At 34.1% G+C, this 25,051-nt stretch overlaps 1 protein-coding gene across 2 annotated transcripts; it reads right to left on the reverse strand.

The window, feature by feature from the left end:
• Positions 1 to 185: 185 nt before the first annotated feature.
• LOC126832211 (ankyrin and armadillo repeat-containing protein) lies at positions 186 to 25,002 on the reverse strand. 2 transcript variants are annotated; one of them, XM_050562926.2, is made up of 20 exons: positions 24,904 to 25,002; positions 23,563 to 24,223; positions 22,809 to 23,243; positions 20,643 to 20,747; positions 19,951 to 20,122; positions 18,695 to 18,878; positions 17,638 to 17,857; positions 14,726 to 14,927; positions 13,470 to 13,678; positions 13,009 to 13,113; positions 12,232 to 12,645; positions 10,448 to 10,541; positions 9,813 to 9,963; positions 9,449 to 9,602; positions 8,686 to 8,847; positions 7,142 to 7,371; positions 5,753 to 5,911; positions 4,076 to 4,500; positions 3,731 to 3,765; positions 186 to 3,530 (listed from the first exon to the last, which is right to left on the reverse strand). In XM_050562926.2, the coding sequence occupies exons 2-20, from the start codon at positions 24,140 to 24,142 to the stop codon at positions 3,283 to 3,285; spliced, it is 4,284 nt and encodes a 1,427-aa protein (XP_050418883.1). In that variant the 5' UTR covers positions 24,143 to 24,223; positions 24,904 to 25,002; the 3' UTR covers positions 186 to 3,282. The 2 variants fall into 2 exon arrangements, with proteins under 2 accessions (XP_050418883.1, XP_050418884.1); XM_050562927.2 differs by having other exon boundaries at positions 24,829 to 24,965.
• Positions 25,003 to 25,051: the final 49 nt, after the last annotated feature.

Below are 25,051 nucleotides of genomic sequence, written 5' to 3' on the forward strand. Positions count from 1 at the left end.
CTGTTATACAGAGAGAAACACGGGATGTTACAAAACATCGGAATGACGGACTGTCGTACTAACGGGCAGCCAGAACTCTACTTTTCTTCTGCATCATACATCAATGAGGAATTTTCAGACCCAGAACTGAAAGATACCTGTTAACTCAGAAACAAAACTCGGGTGAATAAAAATAACAAAACTGATTTAAATTATTGGCACTAAATTTGTATCTTTATTAGTGATGATCGCTTCTAATTAATGGATACGTGGTCGCTTTAATTACAAACCAATAAAAGTTACACACCCAATAGCCATGTAATCTAATAAGTAGACGTGGCGGGTGTAAATACTAAACAAGGCTGGGTCAATGGCATTTAGTAATTGAACTGGAATATACAGGTCACAATTCTATGGAATACAATTACTGCCTTTTATTGAGCGACGTTTCTAGTCATTATCAAACGATGATAAAATGCAACAAAACAATATATACATGATCACAACAATGCTTGGTTAATGCTGACCAAGTAAGGGTGTCTCTGGTTGATCAGTATTAACGAAGCATTGTTGTGTACATTTATATACTGCCTTGTTATATTTTATCATTGCTTGATAATGTCTAGAAATGTCACTCATTGTATTTTATAGAATTGTGAACTGTATAATATGTAGGAGGTTTTGGGATAGAGAAAGCGGTAAATATAATATGTTTTATACCATGAAACGACTGGACATGGGTTGGGTTATATGAATTGATAATATTATTACTTTAAACATAGATCAATTATAATAGCTGAAGACATTGTTTAAATATACCAAGATAATGACAGGAAGTCTGTGGTAATTATATTGAGCATTTAATGATTATAGATGAATTACTAAATATAACAAAATAAATCTAGAAATAACCACCTATAAATACAATATTTTAAATGTTTCTTTTTAATTATTTAATTGTTTTTTTAAAGATGGATTATTTAAGATAAAGAGCTGACCGTTCTTGCAATAATGGTTCAAAAATAGATAATGAGTAATGAATATATTGAAAATAATCATTAAATTATTATAAGACAAGACTATTCTAATCCGTTCAATATGTAAGCCATAGAGAGTGAATATGTCTAAATAATAATAATTTATATAACAACTGAAGCTAGAAATAGGACCTGCAATACATAATTTCTACTGTAAATTAAATTTCATCACTTCTGAAAATGTGTTACACAATCTTCAAAAAACCTTTTCTTCCTGATATAAATAAATACATTAATTAACACAATTGATTTACATAATTCATGTTATGAATTTAAAAACAAACAACATTATGAATTTATAAAAAAAACAAAATTTGCGAATTTAAAAAAAACAAAAACATTATGAAAGTCCAGAAATAAATAAAATTTGGTTAATTAAATAATTATAAATACAAAATAATTCAAATATATAAATTGATCTTACAAACTTTATAAAATTAGATGTCGATAAACTAATGTTTTATTCAATATTTTCTAATAAAAGGCAGCTATGTTTAAAGGGTATGAATGATACATCAAAGATTCAAGTACTGTACATGTATTTATCGCTTTTTTTAAAAAAAAAAAACAGTAAAAGATTATTATTATTCTTACATTCTTGATATGTAAAATAAAAGTTAAATAATTAAATAAAATATTTCTTAAAATGAGCAACATTTAAAAGGCTTGATTTGAGGATGGAATTTAAATGAAAATCAACAATAACAATTCATATATAACATCAACAATCTGTGGTTGATAAATAACAGTTTGTTGATATAATTAATCTTATACAGGTAAAACAATAGACAGGTAACATACAGGTAAAACAATAGACAGGTAACATGTTAACAAATATACATTTGTAAGTTTGTATCACAACTGAGTTATAGATCATTCCTAAATTAAATCTGAATAATTTATTTCAAAATTGTTACACTGAAATTTTAAAAATTATGCAACATTTATTTTAAAATATTGTGATAATAGTTTTAGGGTATATGGTAATTATGTGAAATATACACAATGCGATATGTTATACTTTACAGCATTTGTTTTTATCAAATTAAAAACACTACTATTGAGAGAGAGAAATGAGGTTTAATGTCCACTGACACAAACTAGGTCATTTCAGAAGTAACATATAGTTTAATTTTATTTTATTAATTCACATGCACGTTGGGGTCTTTAGCAGTGGAAGGAAACCGGAGGACCAAGAGAAAACCTATGAGGTGGATAGGCGACCCTACTTCTCACGCACCAGCAGGGAATTGAAACCATGCCACTTGACTCAATGATGCCACACACAGGTGTTAACCATTCGACCATCCATATCATCCATATGAAAAATACTTTTGAATAAGCGTTTGAGATATAGGCGACTACTATTGAGGAAGTGTATTAGATATATATACTACTATTAAAGATGGGTTCCCAGAAAAGTATTTATCGGGTGGTTATTTCCAATAAAAGTATGGTAATTATGGTATGTATGGAAAGTAGAGATATCCAATCTTACTAGAAAAATACTGGATTCCCTGAAAAACACTCATAGAGTGTATACAGGACAAAAATGTAAGGGTTCCCCTAATCAACAGCCCGGCGATTAGGAATTTCTGCACTCGTGATGTCAAAGGTCACAAGCAAACATTGATCGCTTGATGTAAAAATTGATAAACTTTATGAAGAGTTAGACTTACAACACTTTCTGAGATAAAAATGACGGAAAAAGACGCAGGTAGTGGATAATCCAAAAATTTAATTAGGATTCGATATTTGTAATAAATAGTAAGCGATTAAAGACAACATGTATGCAATGAATTCTCCTCTGACTTCCATGAGAGTTAAGTCACGTGACGTAAACATGACCTTTTCGTTCGTTGGAGTTTTACGTCCACTTCCACCTAGGGTGATATCGTAGACATTTTTATAGCAGCACATTCCTTCGCAATTACAATGTTTGAGAAGGATTTAAAGCAAAGTTATGACTAATTAATTAGTTTGAATATGTTTTTAGTCCATATATACCATTAAATCACCCTGTTTGTACGCGGGAACCCATCTTTGAGGAAGTGTATAAATGATCACAAGATATGTGATGTAACTGGTACTACACATGTTTATAAGGGCATAATAGATTAAAAAATTTGGAATTCAATTCTCAAAATATTCTTTAGGAATATCTAATTGTGCTGTGTCAATTTTTCTATCTGTGTCTTGTTGTGAGAATATGTCTATTTAGCACATATTTACTGGTTATCACATCACAAATCAATAAAATATCTATCTACTTCTTCCACGCATGTATATTAGTTTTAAAACTACTGTTGGTATTCTGTCTGGTAGGAGCACGTGTAGAGCCCGAGTGCGGCCGTAATTCTCTTTCTGGTGTTTTTAAGTTGGTTGTCGACTTGCCACCAGATGTAGGACTGACAGGTTTTTTACTGCGATGACCAACTGCTGGAGCTGACACGGCTCGGTTTGACAGACGACTGTAAGCTCGGGATCCCGTGTGAGATGTTTGTGGCCGTGAATCTAAAATATACAATAAAAACAACAATTGAACTATGTCAACCTGTGAGAAACAATGGGGCTTCTAGAAGGCCTACTGGTAATATACAACCAACAACATGACCAATTGACTCAATAATCAAAGTCCTATTGACAGTACAGGTTGAAAGGGAAAGAGAGAGACAATTACCAATCATAATGTCACCTGAATAACAGATTCTTACCTGAAGTCAGAGATTTTCCTCCATTCATCTCCAAACTGAAACAAACAAAAAATTAATTAAAAGATCACAACAATAAGAATTAGGATATTTAGGCCTTCACAGACAATTTTCCCTCATTTCCTCACATCCTTTAGGCCTTCACAGACAATTTTAATTTTAGCTCATTTCCTCACATCCTTTTTATTGCATTACTTTTAATCTGAAATGTGGCCTTTATATTTAAGAGTTGGTCCACCTCTACTATCTACAGAGAAATCGTTAAATGAGATTTTAAATAACAAACAATGCCAAATTAAGACATGATAACTCAGCAGGTAAATATAATAAATTACACAAGATTCTTACCATTGTGAGGGCAGACCAACAATCTTCGCTCTTCTGAAATCAGAGACAAACTCTTCACTGATTCTTGGATTACTGCCAATATTATCCATGACTAGATTATATAGTCCTGGTGTATTCCTACAGGCTGAGAACAGAAGTCTAGCAGCAGTCTTATTATAAGTTAAATATCCCAAAGCCACGGCAACAGAATTCCTCACTTGATCATTGGTTGAATAAAGATGTTCAATCAGCAAGTCGATGGCTCCCGTGGTTATCATCGCGTCAGGGATTCCAGCACGAGTGTGAGCTAAACTCGATAACAAACTGGCGGCTAATACTGTAACATTATTGTCTTTAGATTTGAGTTTCTCTACCAGTAGAGTTATTCCCCTTGCTGTCAACACAACCTGATCGACATCAACGATAACTCGAGCTAATACAACAACCTGTCATAGAAACGGTAAAATACTCAAAACAAGGTTATTTTATGACTGAGAATTTATATCTTATTTGATAAATTCACATATGAACAGCCTCATTTCAATCTGAGTAATTTAAACTCAAAGTGGAAAATTCAAATGAAACAAGATAGGTAGCAACAATAATTTTACCACTTCATCATCATGAACGTGGAAGGAATGATGATGGTGATGCTCAAAATGACAATAGATGTTTTTTTACTGCATAAATGGTTCCCTCGACTTTCTAATTTTGAAATATCAACAAGTTTTTCAAATATTTAATTTTATTGCAAAAATGATTGCTATTGCAAAACTGGTTGCTACAAAGCTATTTGATTAGTCATTGAAGTGCAGGAGATTGATGGGTAAACCAGTTTGGCTGATGACCTATCAGCGATGACCTATCAGTGATGACCTATCAGTGATGACAGCAGTGAAGAATGGGATAAATCAAACATTGTGAGGACTTGAGGGGTATATTATAATCAAACATTGTGAGGACTTGAGGAGTATATTACAATCAAACATTGTGAGGACTTGAGGAGTATATTATAATCAAACATTGTGAGGACTTAAGGAGTATATTACAATCAAACATTGTGAGGACTTGAGGAGTATATTACAATCAAACATTGTGGGGACTTGAGGAGTATATTACAATCAAACATTGTGAGGACTTGAGGGGTATATTATAATCAAACATTGTGAGGACTTGAGGGGTATATTACAATCAAACATTGTGAGGACTTGAGGAGTATATTATAATCAAACATTGTGAGGACTTGAGGAGTATATTACAATCAAACATTGTGAGGACTTGAGGGGTATATTACAATCAAACATTGTGAGGACTTGAGGGGTATATTACAATCAAACATTGTGAGGACTTGAGGAGTATATTACAATCAAACATTGTGAGGACTTGAGGAGTATATTATAATCAAACATTGTGAGGACTTGAGGAGTATATTACAATCAAACATTGTGAGGACTTGAGGAGTATATTACAATCAAACATTGTGAGGACTTGAGGAGTATATTATACTCAAACATTGTGAGAACTTGAGGAGTATATTATAATCAAACATTGTGAGGACTTGAGGAGTATATTACAATCAAACATTGTGAGGACTTGAGGAGTATATTATAATCAAACATTGTGAGGACTTGAGGAGTATATCACAATCTTAATGTACACAAAAATTAATGTAAATAAAAAATCATTGTACATATTTACCTGAAAGGCTGCGTAACATTGATAGAATTCATCAGGTGAATCTATAAATCTTTCAAACATGGAATATCTGATACCACCTGCTTCACGAATCTCAAACTGCTGGGGTGTATTATTAAACGCAAATATTGTTAATGCTGTCCCCGCTTTCAACTGTATGTCCTGATGAAATAAAAAACACACTACTGTACTGTAAAACAACAAATCCATACAAACTTTAAATGAATATTTTAAATGTGACCAATTAATAGTCTGATTAATTTTAATTTATCCTGTCAAGTTTAATAACCTTGAAAATCAATGGTATTGTCAAACATAATAACACCCCTCATAACGATACACTAATCCACAGTGGTATACGATTAATGAATGTTGTCAACGATGCCATTATAATATCTAACATGAGTGACGTTGATTGTATGCCCCCCCCCTTCAACCCCAAGAGTCAAGTATTGGGCCTAGTATAGGGTGACCCACCATAAATAAATATCTCCATATATCTCGACAATTACGCCACAATATTTATATATATGCCAAGCCTCAAATCAGTTTCACACAATTATAGTCACTAAATAAACGATCATGTTGTACTTAATAAGCTATGACCATTAATCATGTATAAATAATAGACTGAAAACTGGTTCCAAGAGTCGTCCATAACATCCAGATACTTTTGAGTAAAAGATAGGTTACGTGCCCTTGTTTTGAAATTAGTCTCGCTTAACCAGTCTATCGACCATTCTACGTCTGATTGACAGGTCGGGATAATCAAGACTACTTTTTTACGAAACGTAACAGAAAGCTAGAACAAGAAATTGAATTTAGAAATAAGCACGTTAGGTAGCCCAACAATCGTTTTAAGAAGCTTGTAAAAGTAAAATGAAACTACTGCTAGTATCATGTTCCTGCCTAACCCGAGTGATTCAGAGATATTATTTGTACTAAACCAAAAGATGCCGCTCTTAACGGTACAGTTAATGATAAAGCGATTTAAAAAATGAAACGAACGTAATTTCTAAATCTGCTGTAATAACCAAGAAGCTTAATTTAACTGCTATTCAAAATCGTCAACAATAAATTTTTTACGGCTGTAATAGTTGATAGATTTGTAGAGAATTGCACGTGCCATGGCTATTTATAGTATCATACTGTCAGTATCGGCACAGCGAATGTGCACGCTTCAGTGGTAGTCTCGAACTATCAGCGGTGGACTGTATTTCTGAGAGTACATGGGTCACACTACCTAGTACTCCGAACTATGGCAGCCTGTACAACACGGGAATGGATGCCTAGGTCTGCACACCACTGTCTCACTTGATAAAATTACAACAAAAAAACACTCATCAAGATAGAGTCACAATAAACATTTGAAGCTACGTATTATACATTTACCTCATCTTTAGATCTTAACAGATATAACAAAACATCAAAATTAAAATCAGGTTCTTCTTGTAACTTTTCTTGGTTACCATGGTTACTGAGAACAACACAAGCCAGTGATATGGCCACCTCCACTTGTATCTCTTGATTTAGGGGATATTTCAACAGTTGAACTAAGATAGGGATTCCCCCTTCCTCAGCTATCTTCCTCTGGGTTACCTTATTATTCCTGTATGCCACACCTAACATATAAACAAGTCATCTTAAAGAAGCAGCAATCAAATAAATAAAAACAATCTAACAAAATAACCTATTTTATTTGTCAAGTAGCTTCAATTAAATAAAAAAAAAAATCTAACAAAATAACTTATTTTATTTGTCCGAAAGTCCTCGCTAAAAATATTGTGAAATCTATTTCCTGCAGAAGAAAGTGAACTTTATTTACTCAAACATCAACAAGACAATTAGTAAGTGCAGGAGAACAGCACTACAAGACAAACATGCGGACAAGACAAACACGCGGACAAAACAAACACGCGGACTAGACAAACTACACAGACATTGTAAGAAATAAACAACGAATATCAATTCAATTGAAGCGGTCCGGTGGCCATGCCTGTACAGCATGTACAATATACAAGCACGACTAATTGGTTAATATTGTTTGAAATTCTATCATCACCATGGGTTTGGAAACGTGAGAAAAACGGAGTTGAATTGTGACAAATCTCGAGTGAGAAAACGGTCCGCAATTTGTTTCATTATATACAGCAGCCAAAATGAACTAAAGTGAACGTAAACATCTCTTACTAATCTTAAAAATGAAACTGAAATTTCTATCAGGGGTTCAGAATCTGATACCATTAAGGTACCTGAAAATAACAGTAGACCTATCATACATGAAAAACCTTATTTTAATTCAGTCATGTGACGAAGTTACAGAATACTGTATAGCTGTGGCAGCTTCTTTGATAATCAAGAAACTAAATTTAATCTCCTGATTCATACCAACTATACATCATTTTAAAGGTACTGAGGTGGAGAATGTGAAAATAACAATAACTCAATTTTCAAAATCTACTCATTGCAACTCAATTTGCCACCATGGTTCACAATTGTTTTTGCATGTATACTGTCAAAATTAACCTACATGGATCATACAGGATTGTAAATTGTGATGTCACTGCTTGTTAGTAGCATAGGCTACGAGCTGGGGGGGCTGGGGGCGCCCCCCCCCCCCCATTTTGGGCACCAAATGCTGGGAAAATTTGGGCACACAATTGTACTTTGTAAAAGTTGTATAAAAAAAATATTGTGTTCTTGAATGTGTCCAATTTAACAGCGAATCTATTATTATTATGTAACATACTAAGAACCTAATTACATTTTTTGGGCACCAACCACCACCGCCCCCCCCCAGTCAAAAATTTCCCCGTACACCTATGGTTAGTAGGAGATATAACCACAATGGACTGTAGTGGTAATAACATTTATTTGATAAACCCAAAAATTGTTTTTAAAATAAATAAGCATCCAGACTTGAAAATTGAACTGACCTACACAGAGAATACCTAGAACTTTTATAACCATGAGTAAAACTCGAGCAGACGTTTTATTGGATCGTAATAATCTGATTAACTGCTGAAAGGCATCAGCACTCGCCAGTTTATTCTGGTTCTCAGCATTTTCACGTCCCAATGCAATGGCCGTCATACATCCTACAAAATAGAGTAGAAATAAGCAATAATAATTTTTGAATTTCTTGAACTGATTGAAGAAAATGGATGATAGATACAGGCATGTGAGAGAGAGAGAGAGAGAAATGGGATTTAACGTCCACTCGACACAAAGTAGTTCATTTCGGGACTAACACACAGTTCATTTTTATTTCAATAATTTGCTTGCGTGTATGGGTCTTTAGCAGTGGGAGGAAACCGGAGGACCTGGAGAAAACCCACGAGGTTGGACAGGCGACCCTACTCCTTGTCACGTACAACCAGGGAATCGAAACCCCGCCAGTTGACTTAATGACAGACCGTATGATAAATCGCGCGCATGCTAACCATTCAGCCATCCAACCCCTACAGGCATGTTACAGTATGGATATATCATATTGCACACTTTACAACAAACATATCTTTAACTAAAGTATAACATCAAAAATTTATTTGTTTGTTACTGAATGTAGAAGAAATTTCTCCGCCATTTAATTGCCACAACATTTTGGGAACTGGCTTGATATTTAGTGCAAAGACCCAGATTCTACTTCATTATATTTGGAAAGCGAAATGAGTGAATATCAACATATATGATACATACCAACATAAAGAAGTTTTTCTGTCGGTTCTAATAACATCTGTATAATATGTTGAATTCCTGTTCGTTCAGCAATATATTTCTGTTGGGTGTTTTTATGTCCAGCCAACGCCCACAATGAACATGCCCCTTGTTCTCGTACTTCCACATTTATATTCTGAAATTAAAAACAATTAATAACAGGAGTACAATACAAGTTTAACCATTAATAACAATACAATACAAGTCTAACCAAAAACTATAACAAGCAATAGAATGGGGTTTTAAGGTCTTATCAATACTTGGCTTATTTCACACAAACATATGGTCATTTTCTATTTCTATGATAAAATGTACAATGAAATTCGAGAATTTGCCTGCACCTTACCTTCAATAATTTAATCAGAGCTTTTGGGGCATCAAGTTCTAGGAAAGCCTTTTGTATTTCAGGATTATTCTCCGCCAGGGCTTCTAGAGCACTAGCTGCTTTAACTTGTACTGTAACATTCCGACTTAATCTTATTCTGTCTACAATATGTCTGAAAGATAATATAAACAGTTTGTACTGTCATGTCAACAGTTTGTACTGTCATGTCAACAGTGGGTGCTGTCATGTCAACAGTGGGTGCTGTCATGTCAACAGTGGGTGCTGTCATGTCAACAGTTGGTGCTGCCATATCAACAATTGGTGCTGTCATGCCAACAGATGCCGCTGCCATGTCAACAGTTTGTATACAAAAATACTTAACTCCTCACATGAGAAGTAGTATCACCCATCACTGTTATAGCAATGGTTGGTATCAGAAGTTGAACCTATGAGGAAGAAGATAACACCCAGAACAAAATAATTGAGTTATCATTTGTCCTGGTAAAACACTTATATAAATAGATACCAGATTTTATTCTTTTCAACGTAAAAATAAAGATCATTCTACCGATCAATAAATTTATGAATTTCACTAAAGTTCCTTTTTATTCTTTTGATAAAAAATAACCAATTCAAAATGAAAAGAAATAACTTACTTTATTGCACCTTCAGCCATGACAGCGTCTTGGTTTGTTTTATTATAAGCGCATACTGCTGCTATGGCTGCCGAAGTGGCTGCTTGTAAAATATCTACAACAACACAATCACAGATTGTATTACAGATATCGTGGCAACTCCACACAGATAAAGTAATCTATGAAATTATTGATTAATAAAACTCAATCACAGTAGAATATCAATGTTAAACTCCATTCCATTTCATTTCAATAAACCGTGTTTACAACCTATGAAAACCAAATTAATGGGATACTGGTTTAGCACTGCAAAATGCAATTCAGAAAGCAGATGGAAAAATTGACCCCAGTATCAGCTCAATGCCACTATATGGTGTTGATAAATGGATCAACTTAACCCAGTGTGGTGTCGATTACTAATCAACCAATCAACACAGAGTTTGTATATTACAAACAATACTTCAGATATAGTTGATTATGCACTTTAAAGTTTATGTTCCCCAAACCGCCTAACAATTCGATCAAGAATTAACATCTGCTCCCTAAGTCAAGATGGCAGACAATAATCTGCCAGTTAGTGATACCCTGCCATTTTTACCCAGAGCTTGCCCCATAAATACCATACTTTTATTGGAAATAACTACTCTATAAATACTATGGTGAGAATGTATCTTTAATGTAGTACCAATTGTTGGTGTAAACACAGCTATAATTTACCAGCATATCTGATCACATGTAGATTGATAAATAGTTGTAATTAGTTACAAATTTCCTTTCATACCCCCTAATCAAACAGTAATCAATTGATTGAGTGATTGATTACTAATCAATTATTGATTGTTTTTAAATGTTTTACAAGATAGAAATTATAAAAGTGAGATTAATTTGATCATACTCTTAAGTTTATAATTATAGCTGCCATTATTATTTATTAATAACTGATTTAAAGTTACAATTTCATATTTTTAAATTATATTTTTAAAATGTATTAAAATAAAGCCCTAAAATAGATGGTATCTATAAACAGTCCTACCTTGTTAAAGAATAATCCTATTAATCCTATAATTGACTATAGCCAGTTGAGAAATTAGCAAAAATATCATTTTCAACTTCAAATTCAAACGTTAGAAGATAGCTATTCCATGGTGGGGAATAGGAAAGCAAGAGAGGTTAATTGGGAGGTAATTGTGTTATTATTTCCGGGGTAAATGATTTTTAAGTGTGAGAAAGATAACCTATGATCGTATAATAGTGAGTTGACAACCTATTGAGCAAAAGACATAGAAATAATTATGTTTTGACTTTCAATTGTAACTTTTAACACAATCAGGCTACAGTATCATTACTACACCAGTATAACATGCTATAGTATCATTACTACAACAGTATAACATGCTATAGTATCATTACTACAACAGTATAACATGCTATAGTATCATTACTATAACAGTTTAATGTCTCTGTATGTCATTTACATTTTTGTTAAATTATCAAATTCAACTTTTACAATATTAATAATGAATTAATAATATGTTAATAATCCCTCAACTGACGCTTAGAGACCTTAAATGCATATATATGAATAATCTTTTAACCTCAGTCTGAAGTAATAAAATGATGACACTCTTTGTACACCCCCTCCCCTTTGCTCCAGTGATCAAAGTGTACATGACTGTGTTAACCCTTCTGTAAACACAGATAAAACATTTTAATGGACCACTCAGATTATCACAAAAAAGTTTTTAAAGAGGAGTCCGCAATCACTCCCAATAAATGATTAAACTAAAGAAAATTCCAATAATTACCTGAATCTACTGTTAGAAATTCAACCAATGGTTCAATTCCACCACATTTTGCAACCTCTGCCTGATTCTCTGCATTGTTTAAACACATGACTCGTATTGCGTTGACTGTATTCACCAGAACATCCTCTAACTCTGAGTCCAACAAATGTACAAGAGGAGGTATTCCTCCATTACTCGCAATATTATCCTGATTCCCTTCAACACTTGCTAAATCTGATAAAATAATGGCTGCCCTCGATTGTATGTCGTCGATTGGGGAGCCTAAAAGTTTTATAAGTATGGGTCCGGCCAGACATCTGGTTAGAGCAAATCTGATATCATGATGTTCGGAGATGTTACAGAGAACAGAAGCGGCCACTGTTTGTATCTCATCATTATCTGTATTCAATAGATCCACAAGAGCTGGTATTCCATCTTGAAAATATAACACATTGAAAATGTTAAATATTTATTGATATTGTTAGCTACATGTTAATTTATTAAGTGATTAAAACGTGGTATCAGATGTTCTACAGAGCTCAACCATGTTCTGCTGTGTGCAAATCATCAGTCAATAATAATTTGGACCCAGTGACAAAAAGAGGTAACCATGCTGGCACATCTAGGGGAACTTCCTTGGCCAATATCAAGATCAAACCTGGGTTCTCCTGTTTAGTGAGCAGCGCTGAACTCACTCAGCCACTGCTTTTCCCTAAGAACATCACTTCTTTTTCCGTCTCCTTAGACCTGGTAAAAATAATGAAATTCAAAGAGCTGAACAAAAGATGGTCTACAAACCTGCATGTAAAATGGCCTTCCAGTGATGAGATTTAGATGTAGAAAGAACTTCCAGACATTTGACACCTGCATCTTGTTTAACCAGTGACTCATCCCGTAACATTCCTACAATTAATGCATACTAGATTAACACACACTAGATTAACCATATGAATTAACACACACTAGATTAACCCTACGCATAAACATGAATTAACACACACTAGATTAACACACACATAATTTCCATGCTTTCCCCAAACACCAGGGTCAAGAGATCAAGTTATACAAGTCAACAGCGGAATTCCTTAAATGAGTACCGGTAACCTAATCATGTAAAGCAAATCTACCTTCCGAACAACTCAATAATTTCAGACATCTTAATGAGACAATTTCTTAGTTACTTGTATACTTAAACCCAGATTTATTCACAGGTACCCTGTTTAATAGGGGGATTGTGATTTTAAAACAGTTCAACTTACCAACTAGAATTTTCCAGACAGGAATATCCGGATTATTCCACTCGATCAGGTATTCCAGGATGTTGGTATGGAAACGTAGTGCCGCCAAATTTACCATATTATTCTCTGTGGTGTCCACCTTCGTTATATCGGCACCAAGACCAATGAGACATCTTACTGCCATCAGGGCACCAGAACTTGCTGCCAGTAATAAGGGTGATGACTTCACACTGTCATCATGAAAATAATATTCAGTTTAAATTGATAACAATCTCCCAACATAAAAAGGTCATTTTGGAACTAACACCTTATTTCAGGGCTTGATTTAACATCGAAAGGATACTAACTTAAGGTTAGGCAACTTATTTAAATAAAGATGTGCCATTTATGAGCCCCTGAAATAACCTAGTTTTTTGTCCAGATATAACCTAGTTTGTGTTAACAAACATTACAAAGACATCCATAACCAGTTGATCAGCTAAACAAGAAGTGGTAGCAAGTTTCTAGAAGGAGTCATCCTCGATATCCCCAGTTGTTTCATTCCGTCTTACTCCAATAAACCCCTGGGTTAATCTGGGGAGAGGGGGGGACACAATTGATTTGTAAACTGTTTTTTTTAATTGGTTCGTAGACTATAGCTACAATCAAGGCCTGGGAAGATAATTTGAAATTGTGGAAACCCTAGTGATTAACCCATGGTATAGTGTAGTAGAAGGAGTAAGTTTAGTCTGCCTTGTATATTTACCACCAGTCTGAATTAACCCCGTGGTATCACATACTGACATTGTAAAAACCTTATGGTATCATACATCAATAGAGAAATATAGAGCAGGGCTTATGCTGGTGGCTGCCAAACTCGCAATTTAGGAGGAAAAAAAATTGAAAGTGGTGATTAAAATTTGATTTTTGAGATAACGTCTAGGGGTACTTGCGATTTATTTTGAGAAGTGGTGGGTGAAAAAATCTTAAAATTTGAATTGTATTATTCCTAGATTTAGGATTGACCCATATGTTGAGTGTCAATCACAATTGCAAGTTCTTGTATATTGTATATACAAGTAATTGTTTTTTAATAATAGGCCTACCTGAGAAATAAAATTGTTACATGTCTTTTTTTATCACATTTTACTGACAGAAAAAAATTAAAAGCCAGTGTGAGCATTGATTTTCAGACTTTATAAGCCTTGTGATATCACATATTGAGACTGTATAAACCTTGTGATATCACATACTGAGACTGTTTTCACTATGTAATATTTTTTCACTATGTAACTTACTCATTTTTAGTTTGTAGTTCCATTAATCCTGAATTTTTTCTGATCATCAGCGCCAGGATGTCTTCGTGATTAAAGAAAGCAGCATGATGTATCGGTGCCCACCCATCCTGATCTGTAGCTAATACATTAGCATAGTTGGCTAGAAGACATGCAACAGCATCTAACGACCCACATCTAGCTGCCATATGTAATCCAGTTGGACCTAAAAACAAAACAAAATTTCGTTTCGGACAAATTCATAGCTTAAAATTCACCCAAATGATTGTTCGTACTGTCATATATTTCAGTATCTAAAAGTAGGTAGTATTTTAATGCAATGATTATATATAACACAATACAGTTCTATGGATAACAATCACTATATTATATACACACCACGTTTCAACAAGAATTCACTGGTCATTATCAAGCATACAAATTACAAAATGCTTGTAAATGACCAGTGAAATCTTGTTGAAACATCGTGTATATATAATATAGTGATTGTTATCCATAGAACCGTGTTGTGTTATATTATGTTCAATTGCTAAATGCCATTCAAAGATTACAAAGATTATATAATTATGTAATTAAGCACATGTGAGTATTAAAAATTAAAAGATCTTCATAAAGAATAAACTGGCCTGTATGAAAATGATAACATAATTAATATTACTAGATTTGTCCAAGAGAAATCAAGATGGTGGTGTCAATATAGTCAATATAGTACTCCCTAATATATCTATTTTAATTTGCTTTAAATCTGCAAGGAACGTTGTCTAATCTAAGGGAATCTGTGATTAAAAAAAAAAAAGAAAAAAAAGGTAAGCTCGGTATGGAACTATGTGATTAATAGGTGACAAAGGGATGATATTGGAATGAGACTCTATGTGACTGAAGATTGAAGAAGGGAAAATTTCAAGAAAAAGATATGAAATTTTTGTGATTTATTTGGACTATGGGAAATCTGTGAAGTCTAAAAATAAAATATCCCAAAAAAGAAACAATGATATTTCAAATATAGCAATGATCAGGTGTGGTATTGTTGTATAAATCCTGGGTAAGATAAACTTGATATATATAGGCCATACAGCAATTGAAATAGTAGACATAGGTAAACTAAATATGTACTTGATGTAATATGATGCAAGTTCATTAAGATCAAGATGTTTGTAGGCCTACATAGTAATCAATATATCAGATAATGCAGGAAAGACATTTTTATAATTGATGATCGCATTCGTAACAATTTATTATAAATAAGACATGTTTGTAAATGATGTATGATAAATACAATGTGTGTATTAATACGATGATTTAAAGGACAGCTGTTTGCCATTGATGTGATGTACAGCAGGAGCTTGCAACTCATCATCTAAATAGGAGGTATTAAATCATAGAATATTGAAATTGATGATCTATCTATACAGCAAGTGTCTGTAATTGATGATCTACACAGTAAGTGACTGTAATTGATGATCTATGCAGCAAATGTTTGTAATTGATAATCTACACAATAAGTGATTGTATTTGATGATCTACACAATAAGTGATTGTAATTGATGACCTACACAGTAAGTGACCGTAATTGAAGATCTATACAGCAAGTGATTGTAATTGATGATCTATACAGCAAGTGTCTGTAATTGATGATCTATACAGCAAGTGTTTGTAATTGATGGTCTATACAGCAAGTGTTTGTAATTGAAGATCTATACAGCAAGTGATTGTATGTGATGATCGATACCAAATGTGATAATTGATGATCTATACAGCAAGTGCTTGTAAGTGACACAAGTGTTTGTAAGTGATGATCTATACCAAAACTATCTATATAAGGCAGTGTTTGTAATTGGTAGTGTATAATACAGTGTTTGTAATTGATGGAATGTATGATAGATTATGTAACTGATAGTGTGTATAATGCAGTATTTTTTAATTGACAGTATGTATGATAGATTTAATATTTAACTGATGATCATGCGGTATAAGGCAGTGTTTGTAATTGGTGAATATAATTGTAATCTACCCGTGAAATTTAAACACAATCATGCTTTTACCTTCCAACTCCTCCATTGTGGAATCTTTATATGATTAACAGTATAGTCAATATATTTTATATAATTAACAGTATAGTCAATATATATTTTATATGATTAACAGTATAGTCAATATATATTTTATGATTAACAGTATAGTCAATATATATTTTATATGATTAACAGTATAGTCAATATATTTTATATAATTAACAGTATAATCAATATATATCTTATATGATTAACAGTATAGTCAATATATATTTTATATGAATAACAGTATAATCAATATATATTTTATATGATTAACAGTACAGTCAATATATATTTTATATGAATAACAGACATAATTTACACATCTAATTAACATCAAAAACTTAAACATCATTTATATGACAAGGTGAAGACCACGCCAGCAAATCCTGGGGAACTTTCCCAGCCGTGGATCCTTTAAAGGACAAACATTGGTTCAGTTACAGGGTTTTTCAAAAAGGGGGTGTAAACCAGATTCTTGACAAATACTTAGTCAACTAAGTAGGGTAATTTGTTACATTCTTATTTCAGTTTTATATGTCCGTGCAATATATTTGTCCCGGTTTCAGTGGTGTAGCTATTATCTCCCATCGATGGGCAGAAACATATAATAATTCCCACAAAAAAGGTTTTATAAATTGCAAATTTCCTGACACCCCACTTTTGGAGGGATGTTATATATGATTTTAAACCCCCTACAACTTGAGCTTTGGATGGATGTTATATATGATTTTAAACCCCCTACAACTTGAGTTTCGGATGGATGTTATATATGATTGTAAACCCCCTACAATTTGAGTTTTGGAGGGATGTTATATATGATTGTAAACCCCCTACAACTTGAGCTTTGTGGACACTAACCTGTTCCCATGATGTTGTTACGTCGGACATTGACATCCATTGATTGTAACAGCAGTAACGCAATAATCTGAGGTCTGTTAAACATGGCTGCATAGTGAAGGTATGATAAACCATGTTCATCTTGTTTACCCAGACGGGACGCAGGCATTTTACGACACAGAGCATGAAATATAACAACCAAGCCTCGTTGTGCTGCTGCCTTTAAACCATTCTGTGGAGTCTGAAAAGGAAGATAGATTTCTGCAGTATATTATCAAAGACGCACTAAAATCATGAGAGAGAAAATTAACATATGGTACCATTTTACTTCAATAATTGCTCATAGACATCTATCTAGTGGGGATCTATCTGGTAGAGAACTATCTAGTAGGGATCTATCTGGTAGACATCTATCTAGTAGAGATCCATCTAGTAGGGATCCATCTAGTAGAGATCTATCTAGTAGAGATCTATCTAGTAGAGATCCATCTAGTAGGGATCCATCTAGTAGAGATTTATCTAGTAGAGATCTATCTGGTAGAGAACTATCTAGTAGGGATCTATCTAGTAGAGATCTATCTGGTAGAGATCTATCTAGTAGAGATCCATCTAGTAGGGATCCATCTAGTAGAGATTTATCTAGTAGAGATCTATCTGGTAGAGATCTATCTAGTAGATATCTATCTAGTAGAGATCTATCTAGTAGAGATCTATCTGGTAGAGAACTATCTAGTAGAGATTTATCTGGTAGAGATCTATCTAGTAGACATCTATCTAGTAGACATCTATCTGGTAGAGATCTATCTAGTAGAGATCTATCTAGTAGAGATCTATCTAGTAGAGATCTACCTAGTAGATATCTATCTAGTAGGGATCTATCTGGTAGAGAACTATCTAATAGAGAGCTATCTAATAGAGATCTATAAATGAAACTAGGTTTAACATCCTACTGGGAAACAGAAGATAGTGTTAGGGACAGTAGCATGTCTGGCTATCACTTGACTCAATGATAAACCTTAGAACACTCAGACTCTCCTCCCCTCTACCATATACCTATAATGGAAATCAAACCAATTACCTTGTATTTCACAGCTTTTTTATATCCAAAATATTTCTTGAACTGTTCATGTAGTGGTATTTCATGTATTGGTAGTTTTTTAGGTTTTAAAGTTTGAAGTTCTTCATGAAATGCACGAATCCACAAAGGTTTCTGAGGGTTGGCACTATAATACGTCTCAAACTCTAACATTATCACATAGTAACTGAAAAATAATTCTTACAATCAAAGTAACATACGCCCACCAACAGAGCTGATCAACAATCAAATGAGTTTAAAGAAAATCGAAGAGAGGGAGACACTGGCAGGCAAGCATGGAAGTTTTGCAGGCAGGCAGATCTACTCCTTGCCATATACAAGCTTAGGATCTTAGGATCTAAACGCTCGACCACCCAACCAACCTCAGATGATTTGAGAGGCAAATTTAAAGGAGCTAAATCGCTAATATTTGGGACCTAGAAATTGACACAAATGGAGAGAGAGAGAGAAATGGGGTTTAACTTCCACTCGACATTATTAAACTAGGTCATTTCGGGACTAACATATGGTTCAATTTTATTTCAATAATACGCTTGCATGCAGGGGTTTTTACCAGTCGGAGGAAACCGGAGTACCCTGAGAAAACCCACGAGGTTGGACAGGCGACCCTACTCCTTGTCACGTACAACAGGAGAATCAAAACCACGCCAGTTGACTCAATGACAGACCTTATGATACAGTGTGATTGTGCTAACCATTTGGCCTCCAACCCCCCTTGACACAAATGGGTCGCAACGAATATAATAATGTAATATGAATGTATATAAACTGATTTACATTCAACCGTTTCTGTTTTTACTCTAATTTCAAATAGTTATGTTCGGTGAAATACGCCAAAAGTCTCAATTGAATGGCAATCTCTAGCGTCTGGTTACTCCAGTCTACACCGATAATATATATTGCACATGCTCTCCAGTCCAGACAAGAAAATGATGTCAGTGGTGTGACATGACTTGTGGAATATGTCTAAGCTTGTTCTTTGAGCCCCTTGTTACAAATAGCATTGAAACACATTATTACACGATTCGTGTACCAATGGTAAAATGTTTATTTTGTCTTAAATATTGGATATCAGAAACCCATCTTTTCCTGGCAAGATCACAACATCAATGTTAATTTAAATTGACAAATAATTTGTGTTTTCAATATTGAATTAGAGACTTAGCTACTTTAAACAGAATTTGTCAGATGTCAGTGTGTACAACATAGGAAAATAAAAAGATATAGGAAACACTTACTTTTTACCATCAATCTCTCTGATAGGAAGTTTATACTGTTCTGGTACTTGTATGACAGGATCTAACATTTTATTGAGAAAATTCTGTGATTCTGAATGCAGATCTTCGTATGAATCAATGAATGGTTGAGAAAGTTTCTTCATTTCATCAGTTTCTAGATCTATAACAATACCTAAAAAATAAAATATACAATTAATATACATGGGATAGGATTGAACGACACAAAACTTTCACACTTAACATACTAGTAGTTATTTTTTCCATGGTAACATGAGCAATACTAGGAAGGGGATTTAACAGGACAGGTTTAATAACAATCATCTTCGATAGCCACAGTGGTCTCATTCCATTCTACTCCATTAACATCTGGGTTAATCCAAGGGGTGGACACGTATTCAAGTTATCTGCCCTTGATGATTGTGATATTTTTATCGACCAATTGCAAAGGAAGATGGTTCGCAGACTCAAGCTACAATCAAGGGCAGATAATTTGAAATGGTGAAAACCCTATATGGTTTAACCCAGGGTATAGAGGAGTAGAACGTAAAGAGACCATTGGGGATATACAACTCTTAAAATTAACAATTACAGTTGTCAACCATTATCTTGTTTTTTTGTATTTGTCTTCACAATAATAGAAATAAAATGTTCATGTTTTTTTTTTAAATTTGCAATTCTAAACTAATGCTTACCACCATGGAGGTTAAAGTAGCGCTCTCCATAACTAAAATTACGACATCGAAAATCTGATCCTAGTATAAGGGGAGGTAACTCTCTTTCTGTTCGACATTCATCAGCTGAAAAACGGAGTTTGTTTACTATTATCTAGACAGATTCTTACCATCTTCTATTCTCTCTTATAACAAACATGCAAATAATACCCAGTTTTATTAAATCTAGAAATGCTTACTCTTTCTAGAACAACTGATAATTAACTTATCAAGACCATAATCAACTCTCAATGCCATTGGATGCCTGCGATATTTAGTGGATTTGAATATGTTTTGTGGTGGATAAAATAACCGTAAAAATAGATAATCAAGACTTTTTTTTATCATTATTACAATGGCAGTAATGACGATCGAGGCTAGCCTAAAATATCTAGATGAAGCAATGTGACCAGAATTTTCAGCATATTGCCTTTTCATTACCTATTTTTTTAACTATTATAGCAAGAACTGCGTAATGCCTCTTTAACAGGTGATTAATATAGTTAACAATTGAGAGTGTAATCATGTGGATTAACAACAGGGCCTCCGACATCATTACCTTGAAGAAGAGAGTATCTCTTCAAAACGTTGGTTTAATAGTGTCTCTTTTGTTTATTTACTTTAATAATTATCTAGTGAAGGACACTTCCGTATCAGATCCTTCAAACCATTGTTTTCATATTCCTGTTGGATGCGAATTCTACACAAGGTTTGAATCGAGGAACATTGGTTTCTGGACTCGTATTTTTTTAAGTTTAGCCCCAAGACTATTATTATTTGATAATTTGGTGTGTATGATCTGTGTAATTTCTGTAGGCCTGGCCTATAGACTACAAAACGCATTTAAATTTGGGTCAGTTGCTTTCGACGTTCGTCAGAAATCAACTCCGGTTGGTTACTATGGCTAAAGGCCCCCACCCCCAACAATTATTAATAAGGCGCTGACCCTGTGGATCTCAAAATGAAACTGTGATTTTCTAACTTGTTACTGAGACACATGACGCGCAATGGAAATATACGATGATAATTAAAACACAACTATCCATCAATAATTAAAACAATTGTGTGGTAGAGGTAACTGATTGGTTCATATTTTGGGGTATTTATAAAAATAAAATAGATTCTAAAGAATGGTATATACTTATTCAATGACCACGGCCTTATTTTGTCAAGGAAAATGTAAAATATATCAACATTTACCGATGTATTAAAGATATTTAAGGGTCAAATGCAAGGCCCATAAAACAAATGTCGTTGTTTTTGTTCTACAACTGTGTTCAAAAGAAAATCATCGCACCCATGTCTCTAATCATATAATTAAAAGAAGACGGAAACAAAATAACAGATTATGGGTGTAATTTATGTGTGTAAACACCCAAACCCATTGCTGGGTACGATAGTAATAGCTTATTCATAACCAGAGTTGATTTTAAACACACAAGTAAGTTAATAATAACCAAAGTTATGTAGTTTGTTCATAATCATAATCAAAGAAATCTGTTTAAAATTTACGATAGTTCAGACAGTAGGTATTAACTTCTTAATGTATGTAAGATGTAAGGAAAAAAATCGAATAATATACATGAAGGCAGAACATGTTGGACTCGAAGAACAGCAATTGTCAATACTCATTCAATGTTATTAACCTTTAAACACTGCAATTACATGTAAATATGAGTACCCTAGTTCCCTGTCAAACAAATATGGCTCCTTAGACACCCCGCGCCCCCTAAAACCTCCTGCGTTAAGGGAATTATAGCCCTCAGTATTTTAGCACTGTATATTGCTATTCATACGATTCAGACAGTTTCAAGCAGTCCCGGATGTTCAGGCAGTTTTAGGCAGTCCCGGATGTTCAGGCAGTTTCAAGGAGTCTCGGATGTTCAGCTAGTTTCAAGGAGTCTCGGATGTTCAGCTAGTTTCAAGGAGTCTCGGATGTTCAGCTAGTTTCAAGCAGTCCCGGATGTTCAGCTAGTTTCAAGGAGTCTCGGATGTTCAGGAAACGAAATTAAATGGGGTTTAACGTCCTTCTTCTCCGCACTGACTGGGCTAATGAAGATGGCCGGTGCTAAGGGGTTAACAACTTGTAAAGCGTGTGTCGACTAAAAGATGGTTTGAAAAATTAAAAATAAACATAAAATACGTCACCTGCAACAGGCGGTAATAATCGTGTTATATCTGGTATCTTCATCTTTTTACGCATACCAATTAAAAATGGTGTTAAAAAACTAACAAGTTTTAAGAGTTCGATATTACGCCTGACCTCTGATTTATTTGGTAAATATGATTTAATAATTTCTTCATGCATCTGTAAACGTGTTTTAATCCGTTCGTATCCTGTATGGTCAATACGATTATCCAATAAACGAACAATACTCGACACAAGCCAATCAGAATCTACTAAATACATGTCTTTGTGGTGCTTTAATTGTTTTTGAAGAAGTGTTATTTTCATGCTCAAGTCTTCTGCATGACTCATAAAAAATCTCCTCTCTTCCATCATGTCCGAGTCTCCCGGTAAATCCATTGGAATTCGGTTGTATATATTTGTGTAATCTGGATCGGCTGTGATGTCAATTAGACCTGAAATACAGAATCGTTAAAATTTGATGTAACAGCCTACAAGAAAAGTTGCTGAGGCCACTAATGATCTCTGGGAATATATATTACTACAATTAGGGAACCACGCCGGGAAATCCTGATGAACTTTCTCAGCCAGCACCGGGATCGAAAACAGGACCTCCAGGTTAGCAAGTCAACATCTTACTCACTGAGCCACCATGGCTCCCAATTTATATTGTACTTTAAAACATGTGGATTATTCCAACATTCAGTATTCAGTCATCTGCCATAATCTGATTCCATTCTCAATTTGTGAAATATGGTTTTAACAGCAACTTACCAGCACTTGTAAATTCATTTAGAAGAGATTTCTTTGTTTCTGGTTTACCATGAGAGTCCACGTCTAAATTCATCCGCCATCTCTCTGAGAATTTAGTCCGTTTATCTTTTGGTATATAAGCTCCATGCCACATTCCCTTCATCATATAATCAACACTGACCATAGTCTGTCCAATTTTTGTGTCGATATACGCCGGGGCCAGCTGACACGAAGTACTCTGATCGAAATTAGCTTCCAGTGACAGTGTTGGGGTTTGATTTAAGACATATATTCCATTTATTAGTTCTCGAATGATTTGATGAACTTCTCGATAATCTAACGGGGTCACTGTCTCATCAACTGGCAGTAACAAAATTGATTTATTAGAGTTTGTGGGATTGACGTTGCTAATCAAACCGACGGGTGGGTCCGTGGGAAATTTAAAATCTTCGGTGGATAACATCCAATGTCGTGTGGAATATTCCAGTAATTCTTGGCACTCATAATTATCATAACGCTCAAAAAAACTGATGGCATTTCTGGCCATCAACGATATCTGCTGAGCTTCGTCAGAAGTTTGTTGCTCTCCAGTCGATGTCATGATGGATAAAATCTATGTTGTTTTGTTAGTCTGGAAATGTTTGTATAGTTTGGTGTTTCTATCTGATATTCATCTTAGAATCTGGAAAAAAATAATAGAATATAGAATAAATAAACTACAAACTCAAACCAGGCCTTTATGGCCATACCATATGGTGCCACAAGAAATTGTTAAAAAAACATTTGTTTTCATCTATGATTGCAAAGCAAATAAGACCAGCAAATTGAGCAAAGCCCACTTAATTTCCTCATTCAAATTGTAAATTCTTTATGTAAATTAAATTTTCAATAACACTAAATAAATTAACGCAATGAAAAAAACACTGCCCAAAAAACCTACTCCTAGTTGCTGTCTCAACAAATTGATTGCTTAGTCCTAGATCATTTTTAACTAAAATAGTTATTTTCGGATCACAGACTGCATAGTGATATTTTCAAAGTTTGTCTCAATTACGCACTTTCCAAATTTGACATTAAAATGAAACATGAATCATTGATGTGTTATTATTTCTAGGTCATATGGGCCTCAGACCTTATTACTTGTAGGCCTACAGCTAGCTACACAACAGTGTATAGTCTTTACTGTTTTACAAATAGTTCGACCGACAGTGCTGTGCCGTTTTCTTCGGCATGTGTCAATTTAGATTTTATATATTGTTTGTTTATTAAATGCAAAAATTGACTCACCTACTAATTCAATATGCATTGAAAAGGGTGATTTATGAAAAATTGAGCTTGTATACTGTTTTTTAAATATAATACCTGTCAGTATAAGATTTGTTTTCATTTTTCACAAAGCGTCGTAGTTTCCAAGCGCAACCAACCTCCATCTTGGATAGAATACAGAGCGCGCACCTGCTACCCTTAAATTCGCCGTAGTCGCGAATCTTTAAATAATTGTTTCTATAAA

Source organism: Patella vulgata, chromosome 9 (assembly GCF_932274485.2).
Source record: "Patella vulgata chromosome 9, xgPatVulg1.2, whole genome shotgun sequence".
NCBI classification, from domain to species: Eukaryota; Metazoa; Mollusca; class Gastropoda; family Patellidae; genus Patella; species Patella vulgata.